Source organism: Aptenodytes patagonicus, chromosome 6 (assembly GCF_965638725.1).
Source record: "Aptenodytes patagonicus chromosome 6, bAptPat1.pri.cur, whole genome shotgun sequence".
NCBI lineage: Eukaryota > Metazoa > Chordata > Aves > Sphenisciformes > Spheniscidae > Aptenodytes > Aptenodytes patagonicus.
The window spans coordinates 45,814,086-45,833,297 of record NC_134954.1 but is presented as its reverse complement, the minus strand read 5'-3'; the positions used below and the strand labels follow the sequence as shown (position 1 = coordinate 45,833,297).

The following is a 19,212-nucleotide window of genomic DNA, read 5'->3' as shown; positions in this document are numbered from 1 at the left end:
GACGCCCATGTAGTAAATGAATGGAAGAAAGTTGGCACTAATATGACATTGATTTGTCCCTATAAGGAGCTTGTTAAGATAATGCCTTGTATGACACACTTACGGTCTTTACTAGACACAGGGTTTTTTTAAATACCATACTTAAAAACTGTTAATACTTCAGACTTGCTTTTGAAAAATTTTCCTCTGAAAAGGGAAAAAAAAGGCCCAACAAAACCAGAGCAGAGCCCACTACCCAGCCCCTCAAATTGTTACATGTCTGAAATTCACTCTAAATGATTAATTCAGTGTTCAGGGAGCCAGCGGTGATTCAAAGCATAATCATAGTTTTCCTTTCCATATACCTGCTCATCAGACAGGGGTTACCCTTGATATGCCAGCAGAGCTTGAAGATGCTCCTCATTTATAATGCCACGGCTGGGTCCTGGGCTGGCCCCAGAGGGCACAGAAACAGCGGAAATAACTGTGACTGCCAACCATCAGCCCAGCTCATGTGCTGAGGAACCAGTGCAGAGCGGTGAGCTGGTTACAGGTGGCAGTTAGCAAGGGGTGTACAGCAACTGCCAGCCTGCACTGATGGGAGTCACCAAGTAGAGCGCCCGCGGTTTGCACCTCTGAAACAGTCACAGGGACCAGCCCAAACACAGCCTGACATGGCATCTGTGACCAGCACCACTGCTGCTGCTCTAGTAATGCCACCCCAGGATAGCTGAATGACATGCTACCCGGAGTCCCTGCATGAAAACTGCCAGACCAGGGTCTGCTCCCCCTTTTACCCAGCATGGGTTAGACTGAGCTCCTGGAGAAGTGCCCCAGGCACAGGGGGGAGGATGAATGAATAAGACCCTATCTTGGCTCAGCCGCCCAAGGCTTGTCACTGGGTGCCTCCCCATCTGCGCCACCTCTTGCCCCTCATCCTGTCACGCCAGCACCCACTGCCAAGACCGACTGCATCCAACAGACATGCAAACTGGTCAGAGATATTAAAGCCTCACAAATGAGGGTAAAAGCGGGCAGCTCACTGGAGGGGAGAGAAAACCACCAGTGCTCCACCAGCGGGGGGGAGCCTCAGTGTCAACTCCTCCATTGCTAGACCTAGAGAAATCGCAGAGCAGGCCTTCTTTTTGGGTGCTCACAGAACAATGTTATGGGCCGGGGCTGAAGAAGAACAGCTTGATTTAACCACCTGCTATCCTCCTGTGACAGTTGTGTACACAGGCTGAGTTACCGCACTGGAGCATGGCAGCAGGGTCAAGCAGGAGCAAAGGGATCCTGCAGCTCCCAGACCCCTCTTTGCAGAGCTCTGTCGCTCCTGATTAAGAAGGGAAGCGTGTCCTCAGCTCCCCCCCAGCTGTGGCTGCAGGGATTTATGCTACACTTACCTATGTATATTTCCATACTTGCATCCAGCAGGAGAACTGAGGACTGACTGTTGACCTCAGTACTGCACTTTGCAAGATGTCTAAGTTCAGAGCTCCCAAGCCAAGTAATGTGGCCTGTACACAGCAGTTCACAAGAAATCAGTAAAGGGACACTAAAATTAGTATTAAAACATTTAATCTGAAACTCATATGATTACACTTTAGTCAGTGGAGCTAAGTTACTTTGGGAAGGGGAAAAGCCCTACACATGGTAGATCCACTACCTGCAAACCACTGGAGAGGCTAAGATGCCACAGAGATTCAAGTGTTTACATTGCTTAGACATATATTCTCTGCCTCTGCTAGCTGCCACACCATGAACCGGACTTCATCCCTCCGCCTCTCCTATTATTAATGAACTGTATTCACAAAGTGGTGGTTGAAGACCTAAAAGCAAAGAGTCAGGCAATACTATTAACAGTAATACTAACATATTGCCCTCAACCCCTATGATTTGACTGCATGATTCTAGTATTTTGCATTTTTCTGTAAGTCTCAAGTCTCAAAATCCTGTGATTAAGCCAGGATATATGCTTTTAATAAAAGAGAAACGCAAAGGCACCTGGACTTTGTAGCTCTGCCATAATGTTGAAGACATGCCTACCTGGACCCAAGATGGAAAAAAGGAACTTAACATATAAAAAAATAAAGTAAGTATATACACAACAAGATTCTTCAGGTAATCTTAGAATTTCTGAGCACTTAGAGTTGGCAGTGTTGGCTTTCATGGGCTAAAAAGCAATTGAAAAGCTGTTGTCTGGTTTACAAGGAACCATATTTGGGAGATGGAGAAGTCTATCTTAAAAGAGGAATTTGCATGAGGAAGGAGGAGGAAGAATTAAAAGGTCTCGACTGGCAAGTTGGAAATATCTAGAGTGAGGAAGAAAGCACAGCAGGGAAGCTGCAAAATAGAAACTGGAAGCGAGATGGCTGCCATGTTCAGCCAGCGGGGAAGAGCACAGGGCAGCACTGCAGAGACTTTCCTACTTGAAATAAATACCCGCCTTTACGCTGAACGTTCTAGTTAACACCATTCTGACATGAGGCAGGTAAACCCAACCTCTAAAGCTAATTCAGTTCCAAAATACAATGCTTGATGAAAAAGCGAGTATATTTTATCTCTTTCTTTCTACGTATTCTAGACAACATTACTGCGCTCCCCTGCACAGACAAAAATCAGAAGATCTGGGCCAGAAGATTTTGACCAGTTTTGATAGATTCAGGCGAAATTAAATTATCAAGAGAACTTAACATCTACTTAGGTGCCTAAGTTTCTTTAAAGAAAGTGCTGAGCAGATCACTTCAGGGTGCTTTGAACCAACTATCAACATCCGATAAGCTAAGCTCTTTCAAAAATTAGGTACTAAACTACTAGCACAGCTCAGGTGAACTGGGCTTGGGGAAAGGCTGTCTAGCATAAAACAGACTAATCAAAGCAAGAGGGAAAATGATGTACTTTGAGTGACGCCTTTGACCTGTGCCAAGGTATTTCCTGGAAATGCTCTATACTACATATTTCAGTCTCTCCACCTAATATCTATCTTTAACGTTCTCCCAAATGCTCAAAGCTGTTTTTGTCCAATGACACAGCATCCATAACACACTGAGCTGTAATCTTGCAAGGACTTTGGCATGCACATGAAGCTAAGCACAGCCTCAGAGCCTTTAGTAAGATTTCTCGCTATGTGTAAAGTACATTCATAGGTCTTATCAGGATGGCGGCCAAAGATTATAGAGGCATCTAAGCTGGTTGATATAGTCAAGCCTGTTCTGTGGCACGTCTATTTTAAACTTGGGTCTTCTGGTTTGTATCTTAAAAGGTCTACATGTCTTAACTGATCTGCAGAACAAACTAACTTTGCAAAGTGAAAACAGTTTAGCCTTGATAAATGAATATGAACACAAAAGAGCAACTCTCCAGGGTTCACATACATCTGTAGTCACCACATAAAAGGCAAGGAATTGACTAAATAGTTCTTAACCAAGCAAGTAGCTTTAGCAGGAAAACACAACAAATTGCTTGTGAAAGTAGTCACTAGGATGCTGAGACACAGGCAAGACCAAAACTTTAACTTGGTAGCCTATCATAATCTTAACCATAACTATAATTACTTAATTAACTAATTGGTCAGGAAACCCTTTTTAATGAATAATTCTATTCTCATTCCAACGGTATTTTTCTCAGTATTCCTTAAGATTTAAAACTTGTTAAAAATTGTTCTACGTTATAAAACAAATACAGCCACATAATATAGACAACAGTACCACTACACAGGCATTTTCTTTTCACTTCTGCTTTTTTTTTTTTTAATTTTAGGAGAAAGAAACAAAAACTTTTCACCACGTTAATGAAGAACAAGCAATATCAGAACAACTTGAAGGACAGTGCCCGGCTGCTAACAAATGGGCAAGGATAGCTCTAACCAGCCAATTTATAACGAGGGATATTTAAAGTCATTTCACAACACTTGTAAAAATAAAATTAGTGATATAATAGGGTAATTTTATACGTTTATTTGCTAAATTTAAGCCTGGGGCAAATTTAGTCCAAGAAATAAAACAGGAGGTAGATGTTCAGGTTAAGTTGCCAGAGCTCCAGCAAAAGCAGAGCTGCGAGAGTTTACATTAGCTGGCAATTTGCTCCATGAAATGTGCAATTAACTCAGGAGGCTTTAAATATAGCTCTCATGATTTAAAGGCCTTCAAAAAGATGCCGAAACTGAAATTTAGAAAGAACCCTGATGAACTGTTATATAAATATGGGTAAGACAGAAAAGAGGAAAATGGGGGACAGAGGAATGAAACTGACTGGAAGAGGCATCCAAAAGGATGGGACAATTTTTAAGAAATTGTTTAACTACTGAATCACGGCTTTCATTAAGCTCTGTGCAGAATGGCCACCTCCCAAGAAAAGCCACAGAAAGGAAATATCATTAGAAAGCTTATGACTTTGTGAGCCCACCCTTACATTCAAGGCAGCAAACTGTTGTGCTGTATTGTTGAGCAGGATGTAAAGAGCCTGCCAAGCACAGCCCACAGACCCGCTAATTAAGTGAACTGATTGTGTTTGGTTTGGAACCGTTTGCCAACAAAGGAATGTGTCACGCTGATTAGTGAGAGAAGGGTATGTAATATTTTTGTATTCAAACCCTGAGGAGTGCATAACCCAGGTATTCACTCTGTTTGCTCAAGGACTAACAAAAATGACTCTCAAGCAAATAACCTGACCAAAGAGAAACTCCAGCCCTCAAGAGGGGCCCCCCTTTTCTCTCAGCTGTATCTATCTAAAGAAGACCCATCCTTCATAAATTCCTACTGAAGACTGCTCCAGAAACTGCTGAGAATATTTTGGAGAGAAACAATCTCTCCACCTCAAAGCTGATCTAAGAGACCATGAAGGTGGAAAGGTAACAGCCAGCTGAGAACCACCTTGGAATTGTAATGGCCTCTCTGACAGCTGTTACTCTTCTCTCCAAAGAGCGAGAAAGGTCAGGGAGGTAGCCAGAAAAACAAACGCCAGTTCAACACAGACGCACACACACACCCTACCCTCCCCAAACAGACTTCATTTTTGAAACATTCAACAGAGAGGTGAAGTTTGCAAAAGCTGTCATGCACTCACTTTTGAATATTTCTAACCTAACAGCCCAGTTTGCTGGTAGTACTAGTAGCATGCTCAAAAGTGAATGAGCAACGTTCAAAAGCAAGAAGGAAAAACATGGACTTCAAAACTCAGCTGCTCTTCCCTCCTTAACTCAGCAGCTACAGCCAGGGTACTTGGCAGTCTAGTACTGAGTACAAAGTGTGAATACTATGCTGTAGACAGCAATTCCGCAAAACCAGGATGGAGAAAGGCAATCGTCGTCAATTCTCACTGCACATTGTGGACTCAGAATAGTACAACTGAATCACAAATCTGAACTAACTGTTTACTCAGAGCTCTGTATGACAACTAACAAGGAAAGCTGAACACACATCATAGGAAATTTCAGGTATAATTGCAAGTCTTCACATAAACCTTTTGTGACTTGCCATTCCATCTGCCACAGGTTACTCTGTACATCTACCTATTTCTAACTAGCCTTCTCACCTTACACTTGTCATTGTAGTGGTCAGCACACCTACCTCGGAAATCTCTCTCATCTGTAGAGATGGAAACAAACACAAACCCCCTCTACCTGGCCTTCTCCCTCACTGTTTTGCAGCTGATGGAGCCGCATGGTAAAACACACAAGCTCCTCTGTTGGCATGACTTGCCTCCAGCCTGAAGGTGGAAAAGAGCAAAAATATGGAACTGAAATAATCTGGTTAGTTTCACAGAGGTGCATTTGCACACACGACCAGTAATGAGATGAGAAAACTCATCTAAAACTAACTAGGAAGGGAAATGGAAAATGCTGGGGATAAAAGCAAGGTTTAGCGATAAGGAGTACAAAAGGAGTAAGCAGAATGACCTCTGACAAAATAAGAAAGAGAAATATTGGAGAACCTTTCATGCTGATTGTGTTTTAATTAAAATGATTAACAAAGACCGCTGTCTTTGGCATGACATCAACCACGACTTCACATTTGTGAAACATGAACAAAAGTCCTTTCTGGCTTCTAATTCATATAAAAACAGGAGCTAGAGCAGCTTCTTTTGGCTTTCACTGAACTGCTGACAAATACTATTTGATTCCAGAAGGTTTTAAACTCTGTAATTGCAAGGTATGTCTGATCTCAGCTGAAGGGTGGGGGAACAATATACACCGAACAATGTTTTTGTGACCAAAAATCCCCCAGTCAAATCAAATGCACAGACACTTCAAGTAAACTTGTCTTCCCAAATGCTCTCACACGTTCTCATCAATCTTTCAGGAATATCTTCAATCGTCTTTTATACAGTCTCAATAGACATCCTATGTTTTATGTCATCTTAGTCTCTCTCTTTTTAACTCAGCCTATCTCACCAGGCACCCTAGATACATTCTTTCTTAAAATCCATTTATAGAGCTCAGCTGCACACCTTGTTTAGCTTATGTCCACTGCTTTGTCAATGCATTTTTTAGAATGAGAGTCTGGAAAAAGAATGTGCAAACAGTCTTTGAAACTCAGGTCAGGCTGAAAATCCCCAAAGAGCAGTCCTTGGTTACTTGTAATTTAACATCTTTGTACATGCAGGGGAATCAGATTCTTAACGAAGCTCTTTTAACAGGCTGGTCCTGATTGTTTCCAAAGGTGGCTCTTCAATTTTTTTCTCCCTTCAATGGAACACTTTGGAGAACAAATTAAAATGACTGTATTTGAAACAGCCAGAAGAGTACTTATCTATGGAGGAATGCTGTGCTGTCAGATATACTGTATTTCTGTTGAGTTTAAAAAAAATAATTAAAAAAAAATCTCCTTTATTCAAAATCCAAGACATTTTTGAAAAAGAGTAGTAACACTGCTGCGTTGCCAAGTCTGCTCTGGTTTCCTGCGTTTTGCTTCTAGGTTTTCCGTGCAACTCCTGTCCCTGATCTGGCATCGAGCTCTCCATATAATGTGAAATAAAGGTTCTTTTCTTTAGCTTAGGACTGACATACACATATTTATTTTGTAGCCACCTGAGAATAGCAATGCCATTTAAAAAAAAATAAAAATCTTGCATACATAGGCACAGAAGAGTATGCACACAGTAAGCAGAGAGTTAGCCATAACATTTCATGGGGAAAACACTTCAGAATAGATGGTTATTGTTTTGTAATGGGCAATCCCAGTACATCAGGGGCACACTGACATCAGATACCAGAAAGATGTCTGTGATCAATCCAGAGAATCCATTTGGCTTTTCAGGATACTTTGCAAACTCAGAAGAGGTTTGCATAAATCACACTGTGTGATGCTACTGGGGACTGTTCCCTTTTTGAACAGCTGTTCTGAGACTTACAGGGCTTTGGGAAGTAGCTCTTCCCATCTATTTCCAAGTCTGCTCGTGGTGGCCTCCCCAGACCAGTGTAGCTGCCCAGAAATGGGCATTAGTGGGATCCAGTCCCTAGCTATTTAAATAAGAGGTCATGAGGCTGAGAATCCGCAAGGTTATGATACGCGAGTCAAATGTATGACTGACATTACAGTACCTGCTTGTAGAAATGTCCTCAAAGGGGTAAAGGATTTCTCCATTGTTGCAAATCTCACAGATGAAACCCTTTTGACTACAAAGGCTGCAGCTGTACACATGAGAGGTGGCAAACTTGATCACCTTCCCCAAGAAAGGAGCCAGCTTTCCTTCAATAACCTGAAATGAGGAGAAGACAACGTTGAACAACCCCCCCAAAAATGACTAGAACTCCCTGAAGGACTGAGACAGTATTTTTTAATACAGAAATGCAGCTAAGTGCTGCTGGTTAAAACAATAGGAAAGTTACTTCCCAACAATTATAGCTCCATGAAATCACAAGTGATAATAGTAGCAAATGAACTGGCAACGATCCAAACATAAAAACAAAGTTACTATCTCTCTGTAAGTCTCTATACAGCAATAACATACAAGATCAGTAGTCATTTTAAGTACAACAATGCATTCATACACTAAGGCACAAAAAAATAGATAGGAGAAGAGTTTAAGACTTCCATATTATCATCTGATAGCTATGGATACTGCCCGACATTTATGATTTTCATTTCTTGTTATTTTTTTATGCACAAATCACAGTTTTGTCTTTGTTCCTTTTCCTCCAAAGCACAAGTTTTTTGCATATTTTTTATGAATGAACCCTGGCTTTCCTCCTTTAGTAAGGTTGTGTTTCTCATTGAAAACCATTAAAATACAATATTCCCCTCATTGCCAAAATGAATAAATTCTCAGATAAACTCTTGAATAGGAACTGTGGTTTTTTCTTTAGCGTCCAGCTCTCAAATCAAGAAGTCCCTCACTGCCAGACAATCCTGCTAGACCATTAGAAGTGATTAGCACTCCCTGTGTTGGTGTGAAAAAACGGCCATGCAGTATAGATTAAACTGCTAGCCACAACACTCATCTAAATTTGTGACTCGGTGACAATACCTCAATAAGGGGTGCTATTCAGGCAAAATACTTTCCATTCAGATCAAACTTCGAGAGACTTTAAGGAATTCTGCTGGTATAGGGAATAATGAAGATGGAATAAGGCCCTAAGTGTATATATTCTTCTCTCCTGGGCTTCCTGTGGTCTGAATGGCAGCCTGCCAGATTAGTGATAGAAATGTGTCACAGGATTTGATAGTGACCTCCTATAAAAAGGAAAAAGAATGCAATAATTGCTGACTGAAGGCTTGCACAGGGCTGTGCCCTGAAACCTAAGAGTGGGGAGATTTACACTAAAGTGTGTGCCAGATTCAGTTCAGGCACCCCTTCCCTCAATATGGTAACACACCACTTGTAATTTGGGTTTAGTGTAAATGAATCTAGAGAAAGCAAAGGTCAAGGCAGAGAAAAACAACAGAGATTTTGGAAACACTCCTGCCCTACGTAAAGTAGAAAGGAAATAAATTTGTGTTCTAGGGCACCTTCCTGCCCGCTAGCCGAGATAGCCACTATTAAAGAGTAGACGTGGAAAAGGAGGTGCATAGGTAGCGTTGATGTTGATGGCACTGAATGGCACGGGCTGATATGCGTCCCCTCTTTGCTTTCAGCTCTAGCCTGCTAACAACATCTGCAACAACAGGAAGTGGCAATGTTATTGCTAGTATTGCAGATAGGACATCTGCTCATGTTAGAGGAAAAATGACGTTCCTATTGCATCCTGGTATAGGAAGATCCCCTTCAACCAGAATATAAACAATGCAGAGAAGCTGCTGCATGAAGTACAAAAATGAAGCCATAGTTCAAGGTAGTGATATTACTAACCTTCTAACAGATGGTCAGAAGTTAGTTTAGCTCCCCTAGGCTAGGTTTTGTTTTTCATTTTAAAGAAGGAATTTTTTGCTTGCAGATTCCAGAGTTACAGAGGGTCTGAAAGCCAAACAAGTTGGGAGTAGGGGAAAGACATGAAAGCTGATAGTATTCAATAAAGAGGAGGAAAGAAACAGTGAAGCCACCCAGCTAGTGACACGGCTACAATCACCGTCCAAAAAGCCATTTAGCACTAATAATGCAATACACATACAAAGATAGTAAATAAACCACAATACATACAAATTTTCCAAAGCATTTTCACGCTACAGCAACTATCTCTGACAGGCCATAAGAGCTCAGCTTAAAATGCCAGGCTGAAGACAGAGCTGCAAACAAACTCTTGAAGTCTGTACTAATGTCACTGTCAGCGAGGACTTAAAAGTTAAATCTCTGACTTAAAATCACATTTTATATAATGTAATAAACAAAATTAACATAATCTATTACCTTCCTAAGCACCAGGGATTAATTTAAGTCTGTACAAGGCACAAAAGGTTTCCTATGCTGAAGAGCTCACAACCTAAGCAAGACAGATTGAGAGCGGGCAGCTGCCCCAAGGAGCTGGTGTTATTTGTCCCTATTTATTTATTTATCTGTATGGCTCGTCGTAGCACTGTAGTGGGTTGGCTTGTAACTCTGGCCACTGCAGACATACAATGAAGATGATATCTTCAAAGAGCCATGCATGCCAATTTTGCAATGTGAATTACAGGCCATTTTACTGTATTATAGGAGGAAGACAAAATGCAACATCAAACTGATGTTATCACTATTTTTAGCATCTGTAAATTTTGTGTCATTTTGTTTCATCAGAGACCTCAGGGCTGTGCACAGGATATGACTTTTCCTTGCAGCCTTCTCTGATTTGTGTTTGTAGCTAGTAAGAATAAAATCCTCATCTCCATTTACCCTGGTAAGCAAAAAAGAAGATTTCTTCTTGCTGTTCCCAAGAGGAGTTTCATGGTAATGCTTCCCCAGTGAGTGTTTTATGGCTTGGGAAAAGGAGCATAGGACATATAATCAAAGGTGTCAAAACTTCTCCTGTGACTAAGCACTCTCTTGTGACAGCCGGAGGCCCAGGGTTGGTCAGTTTAGACATCCCAGAACTACAATGGCAGAGTCCCAGGATGCTCTCCCAGCTGATGTTGGAATCTGATCTTGAGTTTCAAGGAAACACAAGCGATTAAAGAATAGAAGTGTGTTTAACAAATGTAATGCATTATCCAGGTATCAGGGAAATCTTGGGGGGGGGGGGGGGGGGGAGCAGGAAGGACCTCAAGAGGCCATCTTGGCAGAGACAGCAACATCTATGTCATTCTTTACAGCTGTATCTGTTACTAAAGCCCTTCAGTGATGGAGACTCCACAGCCCCCATGCAGTCTAACACAGCACATGTCTCTTCTCACTGTCGGGAGTCACTCCTGAGCTTTGACCTGAACCTTTCCTAAGGACATTTCAGTTTACAAAATAAGCTGACAAAATAGAGAAACTGTGAAATCACACACTACAAGCTGCAAAACAGTCTACGGCATTTCATACGAAATGTGGAAATTTAGCACAAAACTAAGTTAAGAGTATGCCAAAGGAACAGAAACCAAAAATTTCACCATAAACTTATACCTGTAGCATAATACAGCCTCAACATGCACCTGCAAAGGCTTAAAAATATATTCCTGCCTCTCAAAAAAAAAAAAAAAAAAAAAAAAAAAGAGCATCAAGCTTAAAACAAGTTAAAATTTGCTGAGTTCAGATTCTCTTCTACTTAACAGCACACATTAAGAGCAAGGTCTGTCTTCTAATCCAAATTCTTTGTAGCGCAAGCAATTGTTTCATTGTCTGAAATTAAGGGTGAAAGGTGATTGATGATGGCATCCTCGTCAGCACTTGATGGAGGGTAAAATGCACCTTTCTCTTCCTAAACTGGTCAAGGAACCCATCCCAACAGGATTCTGGACATGGGGCCATGCTTTTACAGTTCGCTTACCACTGCTGCACCTGGAATATATTGGGGTATGCTGCTTGGTGATAACGGGAGGAAAATACTTGTGTTCGGAGGCCCAAAGCAAGTTGTGTCTCTGAATAGCCCCAGTGTTCAGATCAGAATCACTGTCCACCTCTGTGGATCTGGAAAAAACACTTCTCTAAGCTACCACAGGACAGAAAGCTGTGGCTTTTCATACTGCAGCTCCTAACTGCGTGTCTCGCGTTAGGAATTGTATAAAAATACACACCCATATGTACACACTTAAAAGACAGGCCCTGCCCTCAAAGCACTTACAATTTAAACCAACAAAACGAACACTGCTTTTTACACTAACTGCCACATATCTCCCACCCTAAATGGGACAAACTGTGTTTTGGAGGAGCCTCCCGTGCAGGCTCCCTGCCCACATTGCACACTGCAGAGAGCATCCCTCCAGCCAGAGTACCTCCACCCTGCAGGTGCCGGGGCTGCCGGGGAGGGGAGAGGAGAAGCCAGGAGAGCCAGCAGGAGCAGCAACCTGTCCCGCTGCCCAGCCTCCTGCACCCGGCTCGGGAAAGCTGAGGTAGTATTGGCAAGCAAAAGGGGAAGGCAGAGACTTGTCTGTAGCAGTGGGAGAAACTGAAAGGCTACACAGTATCTGAACACATGCCAAAGGGGTGTTGGGACAATTATTTTAGATGATTTCTAGAATAGAGGCTTTTCATACAAGTCAAAGTTATAAATAAAGGTAAATCAAACTTTCTTCTCTGTACATCTTTGTGCTACTGTTCAGTTGGGTAGCAGTATAAATACAAAGAAATAATTATGCTCTGTATGAGTGAGGTGGGGGGGAAATATGGGGACTGCCGAACGCTAGCAGACAAGCCAACATTGGCAACGGCTGCAAGATCCTTGGGAGGCAGGAAGACACGATGCATATGCACTGGGTTATGTTTTTCCTGATTCAGCAGGAAGATAGAGAAGATGAAAGGCAGCAGGGGCTATGGTACGAGTTGAAATCCCTTTGGATACATCACATTAATATGATCATGAAGGCAATGTGTGATCAGTCAAAGTTTAACTACTTGTCAGGAGAGCTGCTGGCCCCCAAAGGTTTCCTGATCCTTCTATCCAAAGACTGGAAGTTACTCATAGTTCCCTCACTCTATCAAGGTGATGTTTTCAGAAACAAGCGAGCAGCCAGCTGTCTCCAGAGAATAAGAACTAGAAAGGCCATAGACCACAGCATCCTCCAGAGGCAGAGAAATCCTCCTCAGTAGCCCACTATGCGCACAACAGGGCCATTGCCCACAGACAACTTCCAGGAGCAGCAACGTGTTGCCCAGGGGACTCTCACTGGTATCCCTGTGCCCTACCTTCATGACACATTTCTGAGCCCGCGACGCTGCCCTGCAGCAGAGGAGAGGCAGTCCCCTCATCTCCGACACGTGCTGAGCTACAGCTCTGTCCTGACCCCATCCTGCATCCAAGCTCTCCGGGCCAAGTACAATGCTGGCAGAAGTCCACCTCTGAAGGCCCCCACTCCCCAGCCCTAGCCTTGCCCCTAAACCTCCTCCTCCCATACAGCACAGTACAGGGGGTCCAAAACTCCAGCCTATCACACACAGCAGAGAGAAGTCAAGTCACTTTGTCTTCCCTTTTCAGTCAACAAAGACTCCTTGTATGAGAACATACTTACCAGCATGAAGGAGGGTTGCACAAACTAGTCCCACGGGAGGGCAATGTAAGTGAGCACAGTGTTGCAATATATATGTTTTCATATTAAAAACCAAACTAGAAAAGTGGCCAAGGTAACAGTGGCAGAACTTCCTGTCTCTCTTGAGAGTTCTAACCCAGAGAGATGGTAACCTAAACTCACGGCTTGTAGTAACTTTCTGTTTGGAAAACGGAACAAGACAAAAAAAATGCACAAAGAAACCCTAATACAAAATTAGTTAGAGTTTGTTCCAGCTCCTGACAGTTGTTCAGATTAGAAAAGACATAATAGAAGTCTCTGACTGGGTGTCACTGAAAAGCAATCAAATATTGATTAGACCAGGTAAGCATGGAAGTCCCCTCCAAACTCAGACTGTGTCCGGAAACGGAAGGAAAAATGAGTCAGCTGTAATTCACTATTGCTTCAAGTAATGCCTCCATAGCCTTTTGCCCACTATTAGACCAGGTCCACAGAAATATCCAACCTTTGCATCATGGCCACATAAATCAACACTGAAATCTATTAGACATGATGAAATTTCTGGACAGGAGAGAAAAAAAAGTACAGTTTTCAGACATTTCTCAGGGCAGTGAGTGTTTGTTTTGAGGGCAGGGCTCCTGTCAGCAATGCTAGCTAAGAAGTAAAAGGTAAGGAGTAAGACCTCCATCCCTGCAGGAGTCTATGTTGTGAATTTGAGTGAGGGTCATCAAATCTCCTACCCTGTGCATTTTTACCAACTTCTAAAAGTGCAGCAGACGTTTACATAGCATGGAGATCATAAATACCTTTGATCACCTACGTAAGGACTGTCAAGACAGGTGGTAAATGGGATATAGCTTGCCGAGCTTTCAGATACGCTGTTCTGCTCGATGTGAGGAACTGCTTAAGTTAACAAGTCCAAATTCTGAAAAGTGTCACGGTATGTTAAACCACTTCAAGGGTTTCTGGATTAAAATAATTGTTAGATTAAATTTGCTAGTCTGGGTAATTTCCAACATATGATAAAGAAAGTAAAATCAGAAGCAGTTAAAAAAATATTTTTTTCTTCTATTAAGATCCAAGATAATGGAGAATCAACAGATGAAGGATATTTTAAAAGAAGCTATCCAGAATCTAAGAGAAGGAAGAGAAATCTACATCTCTATATTCTGCCAGCTCTGACACAAGGGACAGCCAACAACCATAGGCATCATGAACAGCACGTCTAGGAACACTGTCACTTCACTGTGGCTAAGTGATCAGGGAATAAACACTGAGAAGGGAGCTAGAAATGTCCCCAACTCTCCTGAATCTTCAGACCTGGACCTGTAATTTCTTCATGTACCAGAAGCACAGGAGAGAACCCTGGTTATTATCCTCATAGAGAAGTATCTGTTGCTACTGCTCTGCTTAAGAGCCCCACCACCAGGATTTACTATTCCAGGTAAAGTGGTGAAAATACTGTAAAACTCAGGTCCCGTATCACTGCCACTGTGAGACAAGCTAAATTTGCCAAATGGCTTTGTGACCCCACCCTTGTAAATCAGCTTGTTAATCATTATCGTCATAGAGGTGATAAAGTTGTTTTATAAGCCAACACTGAAGCAGTAAGTTTAACTACTTATGTAGGGGCTGGTGTATTTCTCTGCAGATACAATTTATTAGAAGGTACTCTCTTTAAAGACACAGGCTTGCCTCGTAACCTTCTTCTGGAGCACCAAGCAATCTGTTTCACTTATTCCTCCAGCCTGATTTACATGTCAGACACAAGTGACGCCTGGAGGGGATGGGTTAAGTGATATGAAATCCTTAAACCACCTTGAACTGCAGGTTCAAATCTCAACTGGATTGTCCCAGCCTCTCCTCCTGACAGAACAAAATTTATGATTATTTCTCAAGGCCAGACACACACTTGGCTCTATCTGAGAGACAGACACAGACAGAATTTGCCAGGAGGCACTGACGCAATGCAGAAGAGACATGAAAAGGCCAAGAGGCACTGAGAAAATAGAAGGGGTGGTAGACATGAAGCTCATTCACCATACCCAATTACATACACTGAAGAGATAGAAAGTCCTTTAATTATTGGGATTAGTGTCACGAGCATGCCTGGCAGAAGGAAGCTATCTGAAGGAGCAGTCAACAATCGTGCAGAGCTTTCCACCATCCTCTAAAGACAAGGTTTCTGCCTCTTCCTGGTTGTTTCCTTTCTACCTCTCCAGAAACAGCTAGTCTGAATCAAGCCTTTTGCTAACAAGCTCAGAGGTAAGCTCCAGCTTTGCCTAGACTTCAGAGTACCACAGAGAATGTGCTTCCTGGACTGAATGAAAGGGAAAATAAAATCTCCTGAACAGATTGGCTTGGATTCACCACTGTGCTCACTACCCTCCAGATTCCACTGGTGGAAGCTTTGGGGGGGAGGACTAAACACTCAGTAAACCTTCTTCACCTCCGGGACAGATGAGAAATATGCTTTTGAAAGAACTACCAATGATATAAGAAAATAGTGCTAGAAAAAACACTTCTAGAAACCTCCAGTTTATTCCTCAACCCTGTGGCACAACCAACTGACAGATGACTGTCTGACTTGCTTAAAAACTTCTCACCAGAGATCCCACAACTCTTCAGCACTCAAAACAGCTGGGAAGTTGTTCCTAATGCCTGCCTCAGATCTCTTTTGCTACAGTCACCTATCTTTGTTTCACACTCTACCTCCTATCCTTACACTGCGCAATCTGTTTCAGAAACCATTTTCTGACACATTCTCTTCTCTGTCACAGGTGATCTCTGTCACAAGCCGGGAAAAGCAAAAGCAGATTGGGGTGCAGGAAAGCTACAATGGTTGCCTTTGCCTATTTGCTAACTGGAGAACAAGCAGGTATTTTCCACATTCGTTGAGCGTGGAGATTGGGCATTAAAGCGCAAAGGGTAAATGGAAACTCCGCCCCATGACAGATTTCAGCAGGGTTGGGATTTCTGCGATGAAAACATGGACTTGGAGACAAGCATGCTACAATATGCTTACCTAAGGATAATGCAAGCTACAGAGAAAAGAAAGGGAAAACATATTCCCTGGCTGGGAAGTTCCTAGTCATTTATATCCAGGGAACAGACAATGCTCGCGGACTGCTAATTTCCTTGAGGATTTTTTCCCTTCCGTTTGCCAGATTCTTAACACCGCGAATTCTTGTTACGATTTCAATGCACAATTAATCTTTAGTTCAGAGGAAAGGGAAATGGAAGGAGGAAGGATGAACATGAGGTAAAAGCCCCAGGGAGGCAGATATCAGATCTCAGCTCTGCCCCATCTTTTGTGCAATATACTGGTCTGGTCAGCTTTCCTTGCTCCATTTTGACTCCCAGTCATCTCTTTCAGATTGCCTGTTTATTTAAATTGCAAGTGACTTAAGGGAAGAATGATTTCTTAGTATTTGTGTGCACGCACACTAGAATCAGTCACTATGCACTGCTGTAAAACAAATTAAAAAAGAACACAGCAGTGACTTCAGGAGAGCCCCATCTTTTGTTGCTACAGCCATGCTATAGGCCACAATCCCAGCTTCTGACAGTAAGGGTGATAGCGCCCCATCCTCTCTCTCCTCTTCCCTTTACAGCCTTTGCAGGTCCCTGGCTGTCCCAAAGGCCTGTTCAGCCTGTGGTACAGGTGGCAGCAGGGTGGACAGGAGCAGGTGAAGCCAGGGACTCCGTTCATCCACTGCTGACACCAGCGCGAGGTGCTGGCTCTGACACACGACACCATTTTGCCATCACTGGCCTTGACACAGGCAAAGCAACATCGCGCAGCCACACATTGTGCTGTGCTAACTCACCACCCACACAGGGCAGAGAACATCCTGAAAGGAAACCTGGTGATAAACACTGTGAAGAACAAAAAACCCCACAAAACCAACCACCGAATAAATCAAACTAAAGCAGAAATGAGCAAGAATTTGAATAAAAAGAAATCACAAGCTCCCTTTGACTTCTTTGCACCAGGCAGTCCGCACTGACGGCAGAACCATCTGCTGTTCGTGGTCCTTCCAAACCAGACCATTCAACATGTTGCACTTTAATTTGGTATTAAAGTGATATTCCACAAATTAGCCACTAATTTTAATAGGCACTGGGAAGAGGAGAAAAAATAAAACAAGGTCAAGAGCAAATGCTGCTAATCTGTGACAAGCACATATAGGCAGGGGACAAGGTGAAGACGGATTTTCACATTGGTTGGGGGAGAGGAACAAACTGGTGACAGTCCAAGTGAATTTATAGCAGGAGGCAGAAAGGATGACAAGGTCCTTCCAAGCCCTCCCCCACTCCTCTCATGGAAAGGAAGAAAAGCCTGAAATTTCGGCAGGTCTCTGGGTGCAAGCTGACACAAATGAGAAAGAGATGGAATTGTCTCAGTATAAACAACACGCCTGGAAATCACTTGTGCCAGCTCCCCAGCCAGCCCTGCAACAAGACTCCAGCCCCACAACAAGACTCCAGCCCCACAACTTCTGTCTTCACGCTCACTGTGTTTCAGTCGTGTTTCCTCCTTTCTCCTTCCCTCAAGGTTTCCAGGCAGCTACATGTCAATTTTGTCACACCCCGAGTTCTCCTAATCTTGTTGCAGGGATGAATTATAGGTTGTTTTAAGAAACAGGTATTCAAGCAAAGGTTAAAGGCTGTTTTAATCAAACAAGGTTGAAAGAGTACCAGGAATTTGGCTGGTAGAGAACAGAAAGCACTTTCCTTAGCTTAAAAACATACGTGACTCTAAATATACACACAAGCAAATATGCATTCAAGCAGAGAATACATATGTGCACTTTTTTTTTTGCTCTTTTTTAAATTTTTTTGAGATTAAGCAGGCAATTGCATGCAGAGATATTAACTGACTCTACGTGCCCACTGAGTAAAACGTTATTTCATGAGTGATATCACAAAATTAGAAACTTTCCTGCCTTGCACAGGACTGGATGAGGGAATTTTAAGGAGGAGTCCTCTGAAGGATTGTTAGAACAAGAAAGCAACATACCAAGAAAATGGCTAGGGTTACTCCAAAAAAAAACTCTGTGAGTACAAAGTACATTTAAAAAAAACTTCTAAAAAAATTTTTCTTCTCTTGTCCAAGCAGGTAGCCCTGAGACAGTATTTTATTTCCTCGGGAAATTTGGTTTCTTGGGACGTTATTCCTTGAGATATGTCCAGCTGCCTCTCCTGAATAGACATTTTATGTGAAGTACAGCAATGAGGTTAGAGCCCAATCTTTCACACTGCTAACTCTGATCTCCAGTATTGGGCCTTTCATTCTGCACAGCAAAAAAAGAACAGAAGAAACCTGGTTAGCACAAAGCACTAGAAAAGGGGTAGCCTATATTGCTATTGCCTTTTCTAGGGGCTGAAAAAATTAAAGTATCTCTGGATATCTCAACTCAGAAGCTCCTGCGAGCCACTGGCACCACTGCTGGGTTGTTTTAAACAGAGTTTCATTCTAAAAAGCCACACTTACTCCAAGCGGCCTAGAATACATATTCACATGGAAAAGCACCACATGTATTTAATAAGCCCTGTTGAAAACTCTGGTTTCAAGCAGCACAAAAAACAGTTCTGCTATTAAAAACATCTATTAACAATCTTGCTATATCTCCACACTTTGCCTCCAAGACTTTAACACACCTAACTCAGATGAATTTGTCTTCCTGGCTGCCACTTGCCTAAATGCTCCTGGCCAGCTCTTCACCCACAAGCCTGGTCAGCTCTGCCATGCTCTCCGCCTAACCACAAGCCATTCTAAATGACAGCAACTCCCTTCCCCAGCAGAGCTGCGGTAAAAAGGAAACACCAGTAAGATCATTGTCATTACCACTAATTGTAAGCAGAGCTGTCAGCACTTCGGGGAATTATACACACACCTGGAATATCAGCTAACCTGAAGTTTCCTGTTCTGCTGAAAGGCAGCCCAGTGCTAGCAAACTCCAGGGAGTGACAGAAGTGAGTGATAAAGGAGCCATAGCCACAGGAAAGTATACAAGCTGTTTAATTGCTGTTTTGCTATCAGACCTTTTAATATTTACGGAAATGTATATTGTGTGTTTTTCCCATCCTAGGACTATTTTCATATTCTTCTGCTAATACAGTTACCACAATCGTACAGGCACAGGTCGTAAAGGAAGGACATAAAGATGGCTATTAGCTTTATGTTGTTATGGTCCAAGATGCATGTTTACATAGTTCAAGTACAGAATTATAT

At 42.5% G+C, this 19,212-nt stretch overlaps 1 protein-coding gene across 4 annotated transcripts in view; it reads right to left on the bottom strand.

Annotated features, from left to right (window-relative positions):
- PLEKHM3 (pleckstrin homology domain containing M3) overlaps positions 1-19,212 on the bottom strand; it is a 99,423-nt gene that overhangs the window by 13,599 nt on the left and 66,612 nt on the right. For 3 of the 4 annotated variants that reach the window (XM_076342389.1, XM_076342387.1, XM_076342388.1), the window contains one exon: positions 7,520-7,677. In XM_076342389.1, coding sequence (XP_076198504.1) covers positions 7,520-7,677 — 158 coding nt within the window. Of the gene's footprint in view, positions 1-7,519; positions 7,678-17,663; positions 18,272-19,212 lie in introns of those variants that run through there. The other variant, XM_076342390.1, reaches the window with a different exon arrangement.